General features: G+C 33.9%; 1 protein-coding gene across 1 annotated transcript in view; it reads right to left on the bottom strand.

Moving 5' to 3' along the window:
* Positions 1-20249, bottom strand: part of LOC129231790 (paramyosin-like) — a 123429-nt gene extending 103180 nt beyond the window's left edge. Inside the window, exon 1 of the mRNA XM_054866168.1 lies at positions 19929-20249. Coding sequence (XP_054722143.1) covers positions 19929-20042 — 114 coding nt within the window. The 5' untranslated portion in view covers positions 20043-20249. The remainder of the gene's footprint in view (positions 1-19928) is intronic.
* Positions 20250-21205: the final 956 nt, after the last annotated feature.

Genomic DNA, 21205 nt, shown 5'->3' with positions numbered 1-21205 from the left:
TTTTTGAATTTATTTGAATATGAGGACAATTTTGTGAGTTTTGTTTTATTTATTACTAGCTTTTGCCCGCTGCTTCGCTCACGTTGATGTAGTTTTTTTTCAATTGATTCAAGTAGTTAATGGTCATTACAGGCAGAGGTCAAATAGTTACTAAAACATTGTTTGTCTCTAGTTTCGCCGACATTTCAAATTGCCTGCCCCCTTAAATGTATCAAAAGGTATGATTAAAACTGAAAATTAGGGGGAAAGGGAGTAAAGGAAATGTTGGCAAAACTGAGAAGAAACCCAAAAATCACAAAAAATAAATCACGAAAACGTTCAGGAGTTGTAAAGAAGTCATTTTGGGTAATTCCCAAAAAATCCAATTGAGTGAGGTCAACTATTCTTAAATAAAGTGAAACAGTTCCCTTATAATCCCGATCTTCATCAAATACATAATATCCAGCGCTACACCGGCAATTTAAATTATTGTATAATGTGTAACTTCTTACCGTAGAAATCGTCCCAAAATAGGGTCAACAATGATGCTACCCGAAATGTTTCCAATAAACAGTAAAAATTTGGCAATTGTTTGAAATTGTGTGCAAAGACAAAGTAATGGAAGTTTTTGCGCTGTTTATGAATTTGCGAATTAGTTGGCGAATTATTTTACGTGCTGACAAATTTCAAGGAAGAAATATTAAAGAAATGGCGATATTTGGTTACATGGTGAAAACTGAGAAACAGTATTGCGTAGTCTTTAGCTTCAAAAACAGCAACAGTTGAAAAAAATGCCAAATGCCTTAGCTATTGAAATGATTCCACAAAAAAAGTTTGGCTAGATTCCTGCTGATCGATTAAATACCCAGTCAATACAAATAAATAAAAAACCATTAATTCCCTCAAAGTTGCATTAAAATGGAAAAAAATGAGCCAAATCCATGTATTATTTGCCAATCTTGTGCAAAAATCTTACTTCAAGATTTGACTTGAGAAAAGCCTTGAACAGTCACGAAAAGCAAAGATAGTCAACAATACAACAAAAGTCGTTATCGACAGGAAGTTGAGATGATACACTAAATATTGTATTGAGTTAAGGAAAGCCTTCGAACATGGAACTAAAAAGCTCATAACTCGTTTTTTATTCTACTTAGAAATTTCGAACAGGTGCCATCTTCAGCAGAAAAATCAGAGCTTTCGATCGACATATAATGTTAATATGTACAAGCATTTTTTCATCCCCATATTAGAGAATTTATACGAAAATTGTGTTTTATTGCCCCCCTAAGGGGGTTTTTGCCCCCCATAATGGGACGAAAACTACCCTATGTGTTATTCTGATGCATAAGCTATATTATTGTAAAGTTTCATCAAAATTCATTCAGTAGTTTTTGCGTGAAAGAGTAACAAACATCCATCCATACATCCATACATCCATACAGACAAACTTTCGCATATATAATAGTAGTAAGATAGTATAGAGAATGATTTAAAATAAGTTTCAGTGTTGTGAAATCAAATTAATTACGCTAAGGACTTTTCAAAGTTTTGTTAATTATCGTTAAGGTTATTTACATTTTTTTAAATAATTGGTCTTCTAATTGAAATTTTTTAATGAAATTTTATAATTAAGCTTGTATTAGTGTTTAAAGTATATGGTTAAAATTTCATGCAAATCCATCAATAATTAAAAAAGTTTGTTTTCAAGGTCCAGTGTCCCCTTAAGACGTTCTTTTTAGGACCTATTTTGGGGAAAGGGCTTACATTAAAAGTGACTCGGAAAATCATGCTAGGGCTTATTTTTTGATTTAGTCGTAATTTAGGGTAAATACGGTATATATGTGGTTCGTAAAAGCTCTGGCGCCACCTGGTTGCATCAGATCGCTAAGGCGACTAAAAACAATGCTTTGGCATCCAGTTTTCTCAGAACAAGAACCTTTCAACCACCATTTTTACTGAATTTGTTTTATAAACTTCGAAATGTTATTAGTCTGACGCCTGAAGTTTTACCTTGTTCCTATGAATATACATTTTTTGTCGCTCTCCCCCCCCCCCCCCCCCTCTCTCTCTCTCTCTCTCTCTATATATATATATATATATATATATATATATATATATATATATATATATATATATATATATATATATATATATATATATATATATGTACTGTATGACAAAGTATTAGGACACTTTCAAAAATTCACATTTTTACAGATTTCTCGAGAGATAAGAGATCAATTGCTTTGTAATTTTTCTCTCATAAAAAGTATACCCTAGCTGTCATTTTCCAATTACAGTTAAGTCAGCTATTTATTTAAAGAAGCAGCAACAAATTGAGGAAACAAAAAAAGATTTTTGATCATTTAGCAATTAAAAGCATTGCATTGAAACGGGGGTGTTTAATATTCTTTGAAAGCCAATGTCCTGCCACATCTCAAATATTTGATAACACACTCAATCGGTAGAGATGAGCAAAGCTTATGAGCCACCAATAGTACGTCACGTTAGATTCTCCAAGTTTTCATTAATCAATTTTCAAGCCACAGATTACTCTGAACTTATTGCTCGGCTCAAATGTACGCTGATAACCACTATCATTGTTGTCAATTATGGCAACAGAAGACACTGAACTTCATTGAAAATCAAAGCTCTCCCATAACTTGTATATTTGAGACCACAGTCGATCGGTAGAGAGATGTGAAAAAATTGTGAAAGAGGCTGAAAGCAAATTTTGCGAGCATGAAAACCCTGAAGGTTTTCATCTTACTACTATTATATATGCGAAAGTTTGTCTGTATGGATGTATGGATGTTTGTTACTCTTTCACGCAAAAACTACTGAATGGATTTTGATGAAACTTTACAATAACATAGCTTATGCATCAGAATAACACATAGGGTAGTTTTCGTCCCGTTATGGGGGGCAAAATCCCCTTAGGGGGGCAATGAAACACAATTTTTGTATAAAGTCTCTAATATGGGGATGAAAAAATACTTGCTCATATTAACATTATGTATCTATCGAAAGCTCTGATTTTTCTGCTGAAGATGGCACCTGTTCGAAATTTCTAAGTAGAATAAAAAACGAGTTAAACGATTAATCGATCGACAGGAATCTAGCCATACTTTTTTTGGGGAATCATTTCAATAGCTAAGGCATTTGGCAATTTTTTCAACTGTCGCTGTTTTTGAAGCTAAAGACCACGCAATACTGTTTCTCGGTTTGCACCATGTAACCAAATATATCCATTTCTTTAATATTTCGTTCTTTAAATTTGTTAACGCGTAAAATAATTCGCCAATTAAATTAAGCAAATCCATAAACAGCACAAAAATTTCCATTAATTTGTCTTTGCGCACAATTTCAAAGAATTGCCAAATTTTTACTATTTATTGGAAACATCTCGGGTAGTATCATTTTATAATCACTAGAAGTATCTCAGTATCTGGCGGCACTATCTCTTTGATGAAAATTAGTAACACACAGTTTTACAAAGTAGTTCGATTCGTATAGTAGTTTATAGGGGGACCCTCATTTAAGGTATCCCAAAACGGTTATCGCAGATTTAATAACATTTTAAATCGCGGTAAGGATTACGGGCGACAACATTTTTTAAAAGTTGTACTTTAATAGCAATATAGAGAAGCTTTTAGACTATGTTCAAAAAAAAAAAAAAAAGATAAATCTTTTTAAACAAGTGATGTTTAGTTTCATATTTTTGAAATTCCTCAAATTTGTATATGCTTAAATATCGTTTTTTCGATTCTAGAAGAGTACTATTTTGTTCTTCATACTTATTGCCATTTTACTTTTATGGGTAAGGAAGAAGCTCTATTTTTAATCATGTCAAAGCGCTGTGTTTTGAGTTATTTCAGTTACAGCAAAGAATGAATAAAAGTAGCGATTGTTTCTCATAAATATTACAGACCCAGGCAACACAGAGTATTTTTGCTACGTACAATTATCTGGTAACTAAATTAAATTATGAAATAGAGTTTGCCCCTCTACCCCCAGTTACCGTCGAAGAAATATTTATTTTTCGCCAAGAACGGCCAAAGACATGCAAAACGTTTTCTTTATAGCATCTTCTGTTCGGAATTAAAAATTATATCTTATGAATATAGATTAACCAAACATTTTACGCAGTTTCATAAACTTGGCAAGTCTCTGGCGAATGTATGGTACTGTAATCCTTTGGCGATAAATAATGGATTTGGATTTATTATTTTACATTTTAACGCCGCTTTTAATTGCAAAAATATAAAATGAAACTAAACAAAATGACATTTTAAAACTTATTTGATAGGCATAGTTATGATACGAGTGTTCAAAAATTTTGGCTCTACAGCCATTATAAAAGTTACATTAAAATGTAATAATTCCGCCAAATTAATTTTGGTAAAAAGATCATTAAGTACTATAAGGTATTGAAGTTAAAATTAATCCACCAAATTAGTGAAACTACACTCTAAAATAACATTATAACTACTATTAAAATGTAAATAAATCCACCAAATCCATTTTTTTTATCTCCAGTCTTACCAGGCGACTACTTTAGTGCATTGGCAAATTATTTAAAATTTTTATGAAACTTTTAATTTTCTTTTTTTTGTGTGTGTGTATTTTTAAGGGTTAATTGTGCTAATTAGGATTTCGTGGAATTAATGTCCTTATTTTAATGGCGACAATGGAGAATATTGTTCTTTCTTTCTTTTTTTTCCTTTTATTTTGTTTTTGTTTTTTTATCCTATCGGACCTGTATTAATGAAGATTTTTGGAAATAATCATAACTGAGATCATCAGAGGAAAATGTTATTTGAAAACGTTGATAGCGACTATCCTCATAGAAACTTTTGGTAATTTTTCTCTTTGCGAAATGATAAGTTTTTTGTACTATTATCCTTATTTAAATGGGAACTTAAAAAAAAAAATTGTTGTGCTCAATCTGATTTTAATGGTATTTTTACTTTGAACTTTTTCGTATTGTAATCAGGACCGTTTACGTTATTTAGAAACAGTTAATTTCCACCTGATAGGGATTTCAAAGGTTTGATGTTCTCACTCTTAAGGAACATTATTAGAATCAGGATTTGTAGTGATTGTTGACCCTATTTTAGGACGATTTCTCCGGTAAGAAACTATACATTATACAATAATTTAGATAGCCGGTGTAGCGCTGGATATTATTTGACGGACATCGGGATTATAAGGGAACTGTTTCACTTTATTTAAGAATAGTTGACCTCACTCGAATTGGATTTTTTGAGAATTACCCAAACTAACTTCTTTACAACTCCTGAACGTTTTCCTGATTTATTTTGTTATTTTGTGTGATTTTTCCAGTTTCGCCGACGTTTCACTTACCCCCATGTCCCCTTCTCTCTGATTTTCAGTTTTAATCATACCTTTTGATACATTTAGGGGGGCAGGCAATTTGAAATGTCGACAAAACGGGAGACAAACCATTTTTTTTTTTTTTTTTTGGGGTAACTATTTGACACTCTGCCTGTGTTGACCATTAACTTGAATCGATTGAAAAAAACTACATCAACGTGAGCGAAGCCGCGGGTAAAAGCTAGTAGCTGTATAAATACATAAAAATGGAGGTTTATTTGTGTGAGTGCGTTTGTTTCTAATAAAAATTCAGACTGCGCCAGATTTTTGCCAAACTTGGAACAGAGGTCCTTTAATGCTCCGAAATTCACACAGGGTTTTTCTCCCCTTTAAGGGAGAGAGAGCTCTCTCGCCCCATTGGGTTTTCACCAGAAAATCCATGAAAAGGGTAGTTTACTTCTATTAATAGCAATGACTGTTTTTCTTTAAGATTCCAAAAAATTCAAAGAGGTCTAGATTTTGAATTTGAGTCATGAAATTGCTCTTTCAGACACGCTGAAGGAAAATTTTTACACTATTTTTTCTTCGATTTAATCCTGATTGTTGGCTATGCGTGCTTGATTTTTTTTTTTCGAGGTAGACCGAGCAACGCCGGGTAACGTAGCTAGTAACAAATAACAATCCATCAAGAATATTTGATAAGAAGTCAGAATTTGAAGAACTTCAGCATAATGAATCACACCCAAATTGGTTGGTTGATTGGGTAGGGTGGTAAGTTGTTCTCGAAATGCTGCCACCGTCATCTGATTTGGCCCGTCATTTAGAGGGTCAGGGGGAGGTTCATTGCCCCCCTCACGGCTCCGAGAAATAAATGTATTTACATTTGGGTGGACGTGAATTGGCTGCTTGCCGTTAAAACTGAATTTGCACCTTTTGACCCCACCCCCCGGAAAAATTTTAAATGACGGTCTTGCACGTGGTGAATCCTGAGTCATGTCAGCATAAGAAAAATGTGTGTAAAACATTAAAGCGGATGTTTAATAGTATATTTGTATAGCATTATGCCAGCTTAAGAATTTTTTAAATAAATAACCTTTACTTTAAAAATGGTATTTTAAGGCTTTCTGCGCGAATTCAAATGATGGACAATGAGCCCCCAAGTTTTTTCTATACATTTCGGTAACTACAAAATACATTTTTTATACTATTAGAAATGAAGTAAATTATTTTTTGAAAAAATATGCGTCTTTAAAAATTGCCGATTTTTTTCGATTTTTTCGAACTTGAGGGCTTTTGCGCGATTTCAAAATTATTTTATAATTTTTTAAATTATTTTTCCTGTTATCAAGATGCTAATGCGCAAGTTTTTCGCTGTATTAGAAATTGATTAGAATAAAAAAAGTAATTTTCGACCCACCCTAGTATACATTAGTTTGAAAACGATACATCGAAACGATAATTTGAAATTACCGTACATTAAGTTAATAAAAATAGATTGTGAAAACCACTTAATGAATCTCACAGCCTGTTCAAAGATTTTTTTTTCTGCTCTTTTCGTTTTCTTTTTTTTTGGTTCCCCTTTATGGGATATCTTCATTCACTGTTAAATAAGGAATAAACAAATTACGTAGTTACGTCACACAGTTTCTTACTTAATTTTCTGAAATTAATTGCAATAATGCAACGAAGTTCTGTGCAAAAGCAGCTTAAGCCAACTTTTATAAGTATAATATTGCAACGCTAATTTGCAAAAAAAAAAAAAAAAAAAAATCAGGGATCTGCAGGCACGTGTTTCGGGATTTCAAGGATTATCATTTTTTCGATGAAAAAATGAAATTGAACTTGTGGGTGAAAATACATCCAACAAAAAAATTTTACAGTAATTTTAAAGTACAGGAAATTTTACAGTAACTGTTCAGCACTCTGTACAGTTACTTTATTTATTTACTTATTTGTGCGTTAACCAAAATGTTCCTGAGAATTACCTCTCACTGCATATACAGCTGACTGGTGAAGAAAAGTATTTTTGTGTAAAAATATTTTAGGAAAAATAAGTTGCAGTATCCACCAATTATGGAAGGAGTGTGTATTTCTTTTCATAAAGAGTTTCCTAATTTACTTACATCATCACAGTTATGTAAATAAACTTTAGTTACAGCGTTTCACAAATGTGACATAGCACAAGGTTACAGTTTTAAAATTGACCATATTAGCATATTTAAGTGTTGAGTACTGAAAATGAAAATTACGAAGGAAAATGGTAATTGCAAAATTAAAAAAAAATAAATTAATTAAAGTGTGAACAAATAGCAAATTAATCATTTTAAGAAATAGAAAAGAGAGAGTAATATATTGACATTTAGCCGGATATCTGGCGGAAGTTCTGATCGAATGTCCGCCACCTCGTTCCTGGTCAAATTGACATCTGTTGCGTCACTAATTTGTCATTTTCATAATATTGTGATTCCCCTTTTGGTTTACTTAGTAATTTCAACTGGCATTACACGTGCAAAAAGGGTTAGTGTGTCTTTAAGGATTTCATTCCCTCCCCCCCCCCCGCTCCCTAGTACTGTACTTCATTTTTATTTAAACCTCATAACTTCTAACTTTTTAGAGTAGCTTACATTCAAACGGCATTTATTGGTCGATTTTAACAGAGTATTTTGGAGATTTTTTTATTGCATATTTCTCGGAAAAGAGAAGTAAGCTCCTTGTCACGCTGGAAGAAATGAAGCTTCCCAGCAAGGCGGAAGTGTTTCCTGAAATAGCTGTACTTTCGAGGAGGGGCAAGCGCCCGTGTTCTGTTTCTCTGGGAACAAGGGCACCGTGGCAGAGAGACAATGCTCTGGTACTGGATGAGAAAAGAAAAGGAAAAAAAAAGTCACTAGCTTGGCAAGGCTGAAACTGCTGGATGGACACATTCTTCTCCACCTCAGAAGTCTGCCAATTTCGACTCGTGTTTCTGAAGTATCGTGCGAAGCCCTTTTAGGAGACGAAAGGTTCTCGGATCCATTCACAAACATCTTCATTACTTGATGAATAACTTGTAACCGTACGCAACACTAACTGTTTATAAAGGTCACTTCATAATACCTAATTATTGGAAGACATTTTTAATATAGGCAAATCCGTCCGAGTACATTTGAGGCAATGAGAAGCAAAGGGATGTAAGTGGACATTTTCAAGTTTCGAGTAAAACGCGTTTAAAGATAAGATCCCAGGTAGGCTTTCATTGAATTTTTTTTTTTCTAAATCATGCTGCATAGCAGAAACTACCAGGGCTACTAGTAACATCTTTTCCCCAAGACAGAGGAGAGGTTCGCCTGTGTACTGCTTAATTTTGCCACTTTACATCCCTTTGCTTCTCACTGCCTCATTTCTCCTTTTTACCCCTCGTAGTTCTAATTGAAATGGATGAATATGCAGCGGCGTTTCCAGTTGGAATAATCGTCGCGAGCGTGAGTTACAATATCCCTCTGATGGCAAATGTTAAGTCCCAGATTGTAGCTCAAGTAGCGACACGTCCGCCATCTTGGTGCTAAATATCACTTTCTTCCTATGCCTACTACCTACTATAATTTTGCTAAGAATTTTGCTTCTTAATTTTGGTGTATCTTGATTGTGGATTATCAGGGAGTTAATAAGAAACTACAATCAAGAAACAAAACACGCTACTTCACAATAGCAGACATAGGAATAAAGCATCGTTTAACCCTAAGATGGCGGACGTGTCACTACTTATCCTACGATTCAGAGCTTTAGGCAAGTAGAATAACTCTAGAAATCCTACATTTAAATGTATTTTAGAATATTTTTGAAGAAAATATAAAAAGATTGACAAATGCTTCCACTACTTTAGTCATCGTTCCCACAATTATTTGAGCTCTTGTAAAATATTTATTTTCGTTAATCGATTTATTTATTACTAGTGGTACCCGCACGGCTTTGCCCGTAGTAGAAAATTAAAAGGTCATTTGGTTCGCCTGTATACCTGTATTTACAAAGGATGGATGATAAATTTCTTGCCAATTTGCTATATTCATTTGCTTGCCCATGTTACGGTTCTACATTATGATAAATTTGTAATTAACTCGCCCACATTGTGATAATTTGCTCGGTAAAATTTTATTAAAATTGGAATAGAAGAAGAACAAACTCGAATTTTTGAAAAATCACTTCGAGGTGCATACTCCCATGCTACAAACTAATTTTGTACGAAATTTCATGAAATCGGCCGAACGTTCTAGGAGCTATGCGCGTCACAGAGATCCAGACAGAAAGACTTTTAGCTTTATTATTAGTAACTAGTGGCACCCGCACGGCTTCGCCCGTAATAGAAAAATTAAAGGTCTTTTGGTTCGCCTGTATATTTACAAAAAATGTATGGTGAATTTTCTCGCCAATTGGCTTGTACCGACGTTACAGTTCCACGTTATGATAATTTCGTATCTCGTCATTTGGCTTGTGCCCATGTTACGGTTCCACGTAATGATAATTTCGTAATTTATGATAGTTTTTTCCTTAAAATTAGAATAAAAAAAGAACCACATCGAATTTTCGAAAAATCGCTTCGAGGTGCACACCCCCATGCTACATACTAACTTTGTGCCAAATTTCATGAAAATCGGCCGAACGGTTTAGGCGCTATGCGCGTCACAGACATCCAGACATCCTACAGACATCCAGACATCCTCCGGACAGAGAAACTTTCTGCTTTATTATTAGTAAAGAAGAAGATTGCATGCATACTATATAATACTGAATTTCGGAACAAAAAAAGACCTTGGGAATAAACTTTTTACTTATGACGATTTTAATCAAAAACTTAAATTTACAATCACTAATTCTTGCATAATTGACATCATTCACGTATCGTTTATAGTAACTTCCAGCTACTAAATCATCACTCTGCGGAGGAATGTAGCGCCCAATGTTAAAGCCTATAAAAGGAGTTAACTGATTAAACTGTTTAAATGGGTTTCATTCAAGCATACTATATTTGACGACAAACTACCCACATGAAGCACAAATATGAGAAATTTTAATTGAGAGTACATTCTCAACAATATTATTTTCCAATTAAAGCACTGAACGCGCATTAAAAATATCTCTAAAACTAGTATGTTGTGATTAAGGTGAAAAAACAACGTAAACAACGTGAATATTTGTGCTTTATTTACGTTGTTTTTTCACCTTAATCATATTGTAGCACAAAGCTTATATGATAATTTTTCATTTAGTATGTTGTGGTCATCACGAAATTTTCTTCTATATCTTTCTTATAATTCTGATCCCTCCCCATGCTTGATGAGGAAGCAATATTCCCAACAAAAACAAAATTACACACGCCAGAAATTGACGACCATTTATCTCAAAAGCAAAGCAGAAAATGAAAATAGAAAATTATTTTAAAAGCCTTGCTTAAAATAATTACAAACATTCATTTGTTAACAAACGCGAGATGGCAACAGTTAAAAAGTTGAAATCATCACGATTTTCTGGTCATTTTCCAACAATTAAAATCACGCGAAATACGCAGACGACAGTCTATTACGATTTATATTTCTTATTGTTGCATTTATAAACCTATTTTCATTCATAAAAAAAAATTATTAATAATAATAATAATAATTTGAATTTGGACATCTTGAATTCAAATTTAATTTTTCGCAATCACGAGTGTGTGTGTGTATGTAGGCATGTGTGTTTGTGTAGTTAGGCATGAGAGTATGGGTAGTTGTATGTATGTGTGTTTGTGTGTGTGTGGGGGGGGGGCTATCTGTGGGTGTGTGTATGTGTTTGTGTGTCTGTATGCATGTGTGCGCATGTGTTTGTGTGTGTATGTGTAAGTGTCTGTATGTATGCGTGTATGTGTTTGTGTGTGTAGGTGGACGCAACTCGAGACGGCTTTCGGTAGAGGAGCAGCATCATGAGGAACCATTCGACGGTGATGCTGCAGAGGGTGGCTGCCGGGAAAATAAAATCATAGGAACGCCAAAAACAGTCAAACAAAAGCAATAAGCAATCGTGATTTCTCAAAAAAAAAAAAAAAAAAACATGGAGCGATTGGCGCCAAAATTGAACCAACGCCTGTTTACATATGGATTCACATTTATTCCAAATTCCATCCAGAACATAGCATTACTTCTTGAGATATGGCAATCACAATGGGAAAAAAAGAACGTTCGATTGCGCCACCCCCTTTTCAGCTGTTGACACCAAATTAGATTCAGCTCTTATACCCTCTAAGGGCTACTTGTCGATAAATTTTTGTTTTATTCCGTTCATTATTTCTTGAGATACAGCAGTCACAATTGACGACAAAAAACGTTCTACAGCTCAACCTTCGTTTGAGCTATTGACACGAAAATTGAATCAGCACCTGTACCTGTTAGGGACAACATATGGACCAAATTTTGTTTGATTCCGCCAGTTACTTCTTGGAAAATAGCAGGCACGCATAACTCAAGAAACGTCCCATTGCGCCACCCCCCTTGGAGAAATTCGTGCCAAAAACCCATGGGCACATGTTCACATAGGGGCACATATGTGTACCAAATTTCGTTCGATTTTATGCGGTAGTTTTTTCTGTAGAGCGACCACAAAAAATTGGTCACACACATACGTGACACACACACAGACATTTTCCGAAAATGATCGAAATGGACTCAGCACACCTCAAAACGTTCAAATCCGTCAAAACTCGAAATTCGAAAATTTGCACGAATCCAATACTTTCTTCTATATATTAGATAAAGTAGAAAGTAACAAGCAATAAAGCAAAAAAAAAAAAAAAATCAAATATAAATTTGTTCTAAGAAAGTTTAAAAATATGAAAAAACTAAAACACGGTTATGAAACGGCAAAATGTATGTCTGTAGTTCTATTTACCTGTATTTCAACTCCCCCCCCCCCAAAAAAAAAAATTAAATAGTTATACAAAACATGTGAGCAATTTTTAGGTACCATCATACAATGAGCCACATCAGTGATAATAATTTATTGTGGACTAATTATTGTGTGTGTGTGCTTTGCCCGTAGTTGAAAATTAAAAGGTCATTCGGTTCGCCTGTATATTTACAAATCATGGATGACGAATTTCTCGCCAATTGGCTATGTTCATTCGCTCTCTCATTCCACGTTATGATAATTTCATAATTTACTCGTCCATCTTATGATAATTTTGCTCCAGAAAATGTTCTTAAAATTGAAATAGAAAAAGAACAAAATCAAATTTTCGAGAAATCGCTTCGAGGTGCACACTTCCATGCTACAAACTAACTTTGTGCCAAATTTCATGAAAATCGGCCGAACGGTCTAGGCGCTATGCGCGTCACAGAGATCCAGACATCCTCCAGACAGAGAAACTTCGAGCTTTATTATTAGTAAAGATAAAGATAACTGTTCTGCGTCATTGAAATGTAGAAACTCAATCATTCTATTTTGACTTTAACGCACCTAATCCAAACTTTGATAGTGACTTGAAAATTGCACGAAATGTTCCTGCTTTTGTACCCGTTATACCCTACTTTATTCTATGTATGCTTATATTGAGTATGTGTGCATATTACATACCCACATGCTTATTAAATGTACAACATGCTGTAACGAGTAATATGCTCTTCGGTTAAAAAGAGACGTACCAAAAATGTAATTAGCTAAACTCAATAACTAAACAGGGTCTTTTTTTTAAGACTCCTAATTTTTTTTTAATGTTATCTTACATCTAAACTAAAACTTTTGACAGAGAATGAATCACTCACACCTTCTCCCTCTTATCCTCAGCTTGAAGAGTGTTTTCTGTGTAAACAGTCATTTTTAACAAAACAGTGGTGCTACGAAGGTGAAACATCGTTCACTTTCTGACACAAGCGGCTCATTTTGAAAGAAACAATTTGTTATTCCTAAAAGCGTTCTCTTCTCGCAATGTTTTTATTTTATTTATTCATTTTATTTTTTGGGAGTAAATAAAAAAACACCATTTCAGCTTACAGAAGCAAACGTTCCGCTCTGATTAACTGTTTTAAGTTCTTATATTTTCTTGTGGAGTATATAGGTGGATGAAGGATGATGATGATGATCGCACTTTACATGCCTTACAGGTAAAGTTAACGAGCGCGTTGCTTTCTGTTATGAAAAAGCATCGCAGTTGATTGGCATGGCAGATCGCAGTGATAATTTTTTAAATTAAAATTGCAGTGTAAAAACATTTTTGTCAACATGAGATATGTTATTCTTTAAAACTTAGCTTCCTTCGTTTTGCATATGACTTTGGTGAGTATAATGCTAAGTACATAGTCAATGATTATTACATTTTGTTTTTAAAGGGACACAATACCCTTATAATACTTTTTTTTAGTTAAAGTAAAATAGTTTTTTTTTTTTTTTTTTTTTTTAAGATTTGCCTACACGCTTATTAAACAATCAATTATTTAGTCTCAAAAATTGATAAAGGGCCTCGTTTAAAAAAATAGAAGCAATGAAAAAAAGAAAAATATATATCATTTAAAAAATTGTCGCGCTTTGTGGTTTCTGATCATGTTTCCAAAATGTTTTTCGCTAAATTATCTCAATAATCACCTCTAAAAGCCTGCTCTTTCATTTGCTTACAAGTATAAATTTGTTAGAAAATATTCTGTGGTTAATTACGCTAAAAATAAAAGGAAAATTAAAAGTAAAAAAAGAAAGAGCTACAGGCGTAAAACACGTACAAAATTTTTGCTTCTTATTCGGCTGTAAGGGTAGTTTTAGACTACATTTTTAAAAATACCGCCTATAGAAGAAATTCAATCCTGTTTTTTTTTTTTTTTTGAAGAAACCATTAACACTAAAACGGTTTTTGATTTCATCACTTAAAAATTGAGAAAAATGCTGAAATTTTGAATGGTGTGATTATTTTCTTTTATATATTTATTTATTATTTTTTCATTTATTTATTTTATTTCATTTTATTTATTTATTTATTTATTTATTTTTGTACTTCAAAAATGATCAAAATATGGGAAATGCTAAACGCGAATTTTACGATTTAATTCTGTGCGGCATTGACTGTGTGGCGAAAAAAAAAAAAAAATCAAAATGCTTCTGACATTTCGTCAGCTGATTCTTATGTAAAATGACCCCTGAATCCGAATATGACCTCTGTTTTCCCCCTATACGTACCAATTTTTTTTTTTAAAGGCCCACCAAATTTTTTTCAATTTTCCTAAGTTTCAAGGGTTTTTTTTTTTTAATTTTTTTTGTGGTTAAAGGAGCTCTATATTAACTACTAACATAGTTTTGGCGGACAATAGAAGTTCAAAGTTCAAGATCATGGACACCGATAGCAAAAGGGGGACTTAGGGGGGTATACACCCCTTCCCCCAAAATATTAGAAAAATCCCGAAAAACGATCATTTTATTCTGCTTTTTTAAAAATGATGTTTGTAAAAAAAAAATTCGGTGCAGAATGAGAGTATAAGACTCGTTTCTATGACTCCCATGTCCAAAAAAATTTTCGTACTGTAAAAAAAATTTGAAAAAAGAAAAAACTATCATGTGAATGTCGATAGTTTTTATAAGATAGTTTTTTTTTTTTTTTAATATTTTTTACATCGCAAAAATTTTTTGGGCATGGGAGTCCCAGAAGCGAGTTTTATACTCTCACTCTGCACTGAATTTTTTTTACAAACATCTTTTTTAAAAAATTAGAATAAAAAGATCGTTTTTCGTGTTTTTTCTAATATTGGGGGGTGGGGGGGGGATTGGCATGCCCTTCCCCAAAGCCCCCCCCCCTTTTGCTATCGGTGTCCATGCATAATCTTGAACTTTGAACCTCTCTTGCCCGTCAAAACTATGTTAGAAGTTAATATAAAGCTCCTTTAACCTCAAAAAAAAAAAAAAAAAACTCTGAAACTAAGGAAAATTAAAGAAAACTGGGGGGGGGGGAGGACCTTTAAAAGAAATTGGTATGGAAGGGGAGGAAACGGAGGAGATATTCTTTTTACATAAGGATCAGCCGAAGAAATGTCAGAAGCATTTTGAAGAGGTTTTTTTTTTTTTTTGTCGCAGTGTTATTAAAGCGTAAATCCATTTCTAAACTGTGTTTTATTGGAATGCAAAAATAGCACAGTACGCTTTAAAATGATAGGTACTCCATTTTTCCCGCGGAACAATAAGTTTTTTTTTTTTTCTTTCTTTCATTTTTCTTTTTCCGACAGTAATCCACACATGTATAATAGCCAATGATCGAGTAACGCTCCTGACGTCATCAACAATGAAACTCACGCTACGGTATGATAATTTGATAATATTCTTTGGTTTGTTTGACACGCAGGGAAAATACTTAATTTTGACAATGCCGAACTGGATCCGGTAACTTAACTGTTTTACTGGTAAGACTATCATTTTCGGAGAATGAAGAAACGAAAAAATTGTCAACAATGAACGCTACCTACTGGAGTTTAGGATTAATCCACTGGAGCTAGGGTTAAAATGTCAACTATAAAACTATCACCAAACAGGCAATTGCTTCGTTCAAATGTAGAAACAATCTTCACCCGTCATACTATGGCGGGAGATTTTCTAGTAGCAACATTATTAACAATAATATTACCAAGTATTGAAGAACTTACCGAACTTAAATGCATAATTTTTATAATGATTTACTTACACTAATATTTAAACGTAAACATTAGTAATTATTGTAATTTCACACTAAACTAAATAAACCATTGAGAAAGCCAGACATTTATAAGATTTCTGAATAAAAAACTATTTCAAGCTAATCAATGGAACAAAGCCATGATTAGCTTCAATTACTAGTTTGACTCCCTGGATCTGGACCGAGCTCATCGTCGTCTCTCTCTCTCTCTCTCTCTCTCTCTCTCTCTATATATATATATATATATATATATATATATATATATATATAGATATAGATAGATAGATAGATAGATATATGTGTGTGTTACGGCCAAAGTCAGTTCGGCCAGTTAGCGAATTGGCTGGCCATTTCGTGAAGTGGCCAGGAATTCTTGGTCAAAGCCCGAAATAATTGTGGTAGATTTTAGATTGATAGGTAGACGACAGATCTGTCACTTCCAATGTGACAGCGCAGCGAGCAAGTGATAGAAACGAGAAAGGAGGGTGCCCCGCCGAGAGCCAAATCGAGTTCCTTGTCGGTTTCGTCACCAGGCCCGCCTCCCCCCAGTCAAATTTATATTATTTGATTCCGAGTCGAAGGGGGGGGGGGGGACCTTCAACTATTTTATCAATGCAAGTGCGAGACCGCCGACGCTTGTGTTTACGTATATAACAATAGTTCAGTACGAAACAAAAGCTGGTAGCGAGGACAAACTATTGGGTTAAAAAAATAGTATAAGTACTTATATGCATAATTTATAGCCTATGTCACTCAGTAAGATTGCACCTTTCATATACAGTGAAAGAATTTTTCAAATAGCTGCAATGGTTCAAGAGATTACCTCGAACATATAAACACACAAAAAATGCGCCCTCTCTCTTAATAATATTCGTATAGATTTGCTTATTTATTTATTTATTTATTTATTGCGCTTGTTTCATTGTACATACACTTGTTCTTTATGGATGTTAAATTCTGTTGGGTAAAAATACAAAGCATTTTTATTGTGCTGTACATATTTTCACTGTTTGTAGAAAGTCTTATGCATTAATACAGCCAAGTTTTTGAGGAACAACAATTTTTTTCCCTTATTGATCCCTCATTTCAGCCTTTTTGCTGTTTATCCGCGATTTTTATAATCCGCGACTCTTGTGCCATTCAATTAATCGGATAATCGGGAGTTTACTGCATCTTTAAATCTTAAGGATCGCCAAAATAGTGTATATGGGGGACGAAAAGATTGAGAAATCTATTGCTCTTGCTTGAAAGTGAGAAACCGGTAAAGAGGTTTTCCTTAAAGTTCTCAAGTGAAACAAAAAAAGCCATATGTACAGGGTTTTTCTCGTATTGATAACTCTTCTTTTAACCATCAGCAGTACTACAGTTTGACTTCTGTTAATTTCACGTTTCTATTAGATTCAAAATACCATAGCATTAATATAGTGTTCAACTAGTTTTGTAGAAAAATATTTGCCAATATTTATATGAATGTGTGTTTAAAATCTCATTTAAATAGGGTAGACCAGGGCACGTTTACGCGGATTTTTTTCAATGAATTTTCTAATTTTTATGTTTTAGCTTAGGAAATTATAGATATTGCGGTTTTATGAAGCAGTTAATGGAGTCAAAGTTGGTACATTTAGTTGTTGCTCAACTTGTGTTTTTAACATTTTTTCCCCCAGTCCAATTCGGTTGCGTAAACTTGCCCCGGGACACGGGGCACGTTTACGCATATTTCTTTTGACACCTTACGTGGTTCCATTAGTGTTTTGAGCATAATGTCTTACCATTGCTAAAATAAAGCAAATTTATTACAGACTGAATAGTGTATAAAGTTGAAGCTGAAGGAGCATGAAGAGTGCAATATATGATTGTAAGCTATAAGATACGAATGTGTACTTAATTAAAAATTAAATGGTAATTTTCAAAACTAAATAGCTGAAAAATACTAGAAATGTTTGAGACAGTTTGGAGAGAAAAAAGTGTCAGGGGCACGTATAAGTAAGACACAGTAAGAACGATCGTAAAGGTGCTCCAACGTTCAGCGCGTAAACTTGCCCCGTCTCCAAGTTTGGATTTATTTTTAGCCTGCCCAAAATTTTAATAACATTTCAGTTCATCCAAATACAATTCTCAAAAAAGAATAAAATTCGGCTAATTTTTATATATTTGATTTTTTTAACTATGTATTATTTATTCACGATAAGCTTCAAAACGTTCAACACAAAATTTACCCAACTTGGTAGAAAACAGATTATTCTTTCCGCATGGTGAACCGAAGCTCGACTGATACTCAAAAACTTGTAAGAATATTTGCTAGGGAGTAGCATCAATCTGTTATGACTGTTGGCTCTCCATTTATATTTCGTTTTGAAAAAAGGGCACTGCGTAAACGTACCCCGGTCTACACTATACCTTTTTTACAGGACTGAAAAAAATGTGTACTTGGGCTAAATTTTGCTTTTACATTTCGATAATTGTTGTTTCGTAGCGTCAATTAAACTTAGTTAAGCTTAAACCAAAAAAAAAACTAAATAGTAAAATAGTGATTAGTTTTTTTTTTTTTCCTCGTTTTTTCTTTAGCGAGATTTAGTTTTACGATATTTTAGCTTTTATCTTGCGTTTACTATAAATCCATAAGTTAAAAACTTTTTTGGTCAATGGCATTCAAAAACAAGATGAGGTACGTGATAATAAGATCTTGTAAAGAAGCTTTCTATCATCCCTTAACTATAACGGTAAAGCCCCATGTACAGGGTTTGAAGTCGATCCAATGTCAATACTTCTTCCTTTTTTTTAAAAAAAACCGTGGCCTATTGATAATGTAGTGCTGAACAGCGAATGTAGACAATTTTTAAGTGATTTATCTGAACGTTTGTTTTATAGCTATAAAGATATCTCTTAAAAGACTGAAAAAATTGTGTACTTGGGTTCAATTGTTTCCCTAACATTTAGAGAATTGTTGTATCGTTGTGTCAGTTAAGCTTAAGTTAAGCTGTAACTATAAAACTAAATAGAAACTAATTCTTGTGTTTTATTTTTTGCAATTTATAAATCCATTAACACTTGAAAAAACTTAATTTATCTTATTTTATCGGGTTGAATAAAATCAGATAATTTGGGATTCGAAGGTGTCATCAACAATCATTATGACAGTCGTTTATTTTCAACGATGTATCTTTTATTCTACTGAAAATTATGTCTTATAGGTCTATATAGTATTTGAAAATCCCTGTACTTTAAACCAATAGATATTATGGAGCCTTCTAGATTTAATGCATCGGTGGCATTGGGTTTGATTAATACCGTTGGACGACGTTCTATTGCCTATCCCACAATTCGGCCCTTAATTAACCTAAATATTTTTTTCGGAATTTTTACAATAGGAAATTACTATCCACCTAATTTTCTCAATGGGATCATTCCAGGATTCCGAACAATACTGTTGGACAATTTTTTTGTATTTTCTGTATTTTATTTCTTAATGTACGCAAGACTTTAAAAATTCTTAGTGTTTATGCTTTGAAGTCAATTTATTTCTATTAAATTTTTGCTAAGCCGGAATTAATCCGATTTAGCGAATTTTCTGTGATATTTCTGGCATTTTCTTATTTACTCAATTATTCAAAGAAGAAAGAGACCTTAAATTTTATGTTAAGGAATTATTCCGAACCCCATAAAATCTTTATCATACCGAACTGGTTGAAATACTAATTGATTCCAACTGACTATTCTACTTGTATCATTTTCTCTTTTGGCTCATTCAAAATTGTTTGCTGTGTCCATTCAGTGCTTAAAAATTATCGATTTCTATATTACGAAATGCTTTTGGGCTTTTTTTCCCCTTCAGATCTTTCTCAACCCAGATGAGCGAGAACGCAATTAATCCATTTTGATTGGATTCTGCTTAATACTCTGAACCATCAAACTGTTAATTAGATGGTTCACCCACTTTGCATCCTAGTTTGAGTCGTGTAACAGGACATACCTCTAGTCTTGTAAGGGCACCAATGTCCACTCCATATTCCATAGTGACGTCGCTAGCACCGCCCGTACTGGATTTGTACGTGTACTTGGTAGTTTTGACCGTCGTGGCAGACATGGTTGGAAGTTTCTGAAAAGCACCGGACTAGAGCCCGAAGCCTTATCACAAAATCACGAAAGAGTTGAGTTGCCCGTCCGAAGATCGTCTGCAGGAGCAGCAAGCTGCTGCTTCTTCCTGGAGGTAGAGGAGATTGAAGCTTGCAACCGGGCGGAAAGAATGCCTTTCTTTTTTCTCGTTCGAATGGGAAGTTTTGGGAGCTGAGAGCACTACCGGTGGAGGGGAGAGGCTGTGCAGAAAATTTTCGAACATAAGGGAGTGTAGAGCATGATGGGAGAAAGTAGCGAAAGAGCACCGGTGTATTTTTAGGTCTTCTGTTGTTGGATGCTCGATCTGAATTGTAGAATGAGAAGGATGAAGTCAGGGTCGATGCACCATTTTAGAACCAAGAGTTTTACGAAGGTTGTAGTAAAATTCAACAAGAGGTTTGTTGTACATTATTAAAAAAAAATCAGAGAGTACAATTGCTAATTTCGTGCTCACAGAAATTTGATGCCCTTTTTCTTCCGTAAAGATGCTAATCAGGCTCAAATTAAACCACTTTTATCTTATTTTTGCCATCACTTTCGTATTTCTGATAAATCTGTTTATCAGATATAAGTTTATCGACCATTGTTCGAAATTAGACTTAAATTTATTTTACAACAAATGCAATAAATTGGACATCCCGTTCTCAAGTTCATTAACCGCAATCAAAATGATGTTTCAAAATTCCGTTAACGTAAAAGAGTAACATATATAAAAATGTTCATTGCAAAAATTGATCTTCCACAAAACTCTTAATTCAGAAAGCTGACCTTTTGAAACATAGTTAACATTTGTTTACAAAAAAAATATCCTTGAAGTTTAGTTTTTTTTATTAGACTATTTTTATCCTGGGGAATCCAACCACCTGCTCGCTTCTCTCACCAACCTCGTTCCCAACCAGCAGTGGTTCAATTCCACCAGACGATATTAATGCTTTTACCCCTGGGTGTCTTCAAGATAACCAGGATGTCCCGCCTTTTAAGACTTAGAAAGTTGAGACAGCGCTAAATGGCTTTTTCTGGGTGTCCAGCACCCAACGGTACCAGTCTGACCTAGTAGACATTGACAGACCGGAGGATATACGGCTACAGACAAACGCCCAGACAGACAGCCACGCGTTATGGTTTTAATAGCAT

The sequence above is a fragment of the Uloborus diversus genome, chromosome 1, assembly GCF_026930045.1.
Source record: "Uloborus diversus isolate 005 chromosome 1, Udiv.v.3.1, whole genome shotgun sequence".
NCBI classification, from domain to species: domain Eukaryota; kingdom Metazoa; phylum Arthropoda; class Arachnida; order Araneae; family Uloboridae; genus Uloborus; species Uloborus diversus.
This window is presented reverse-complemented; position numbering and strand designations above follow the sequence as displayed.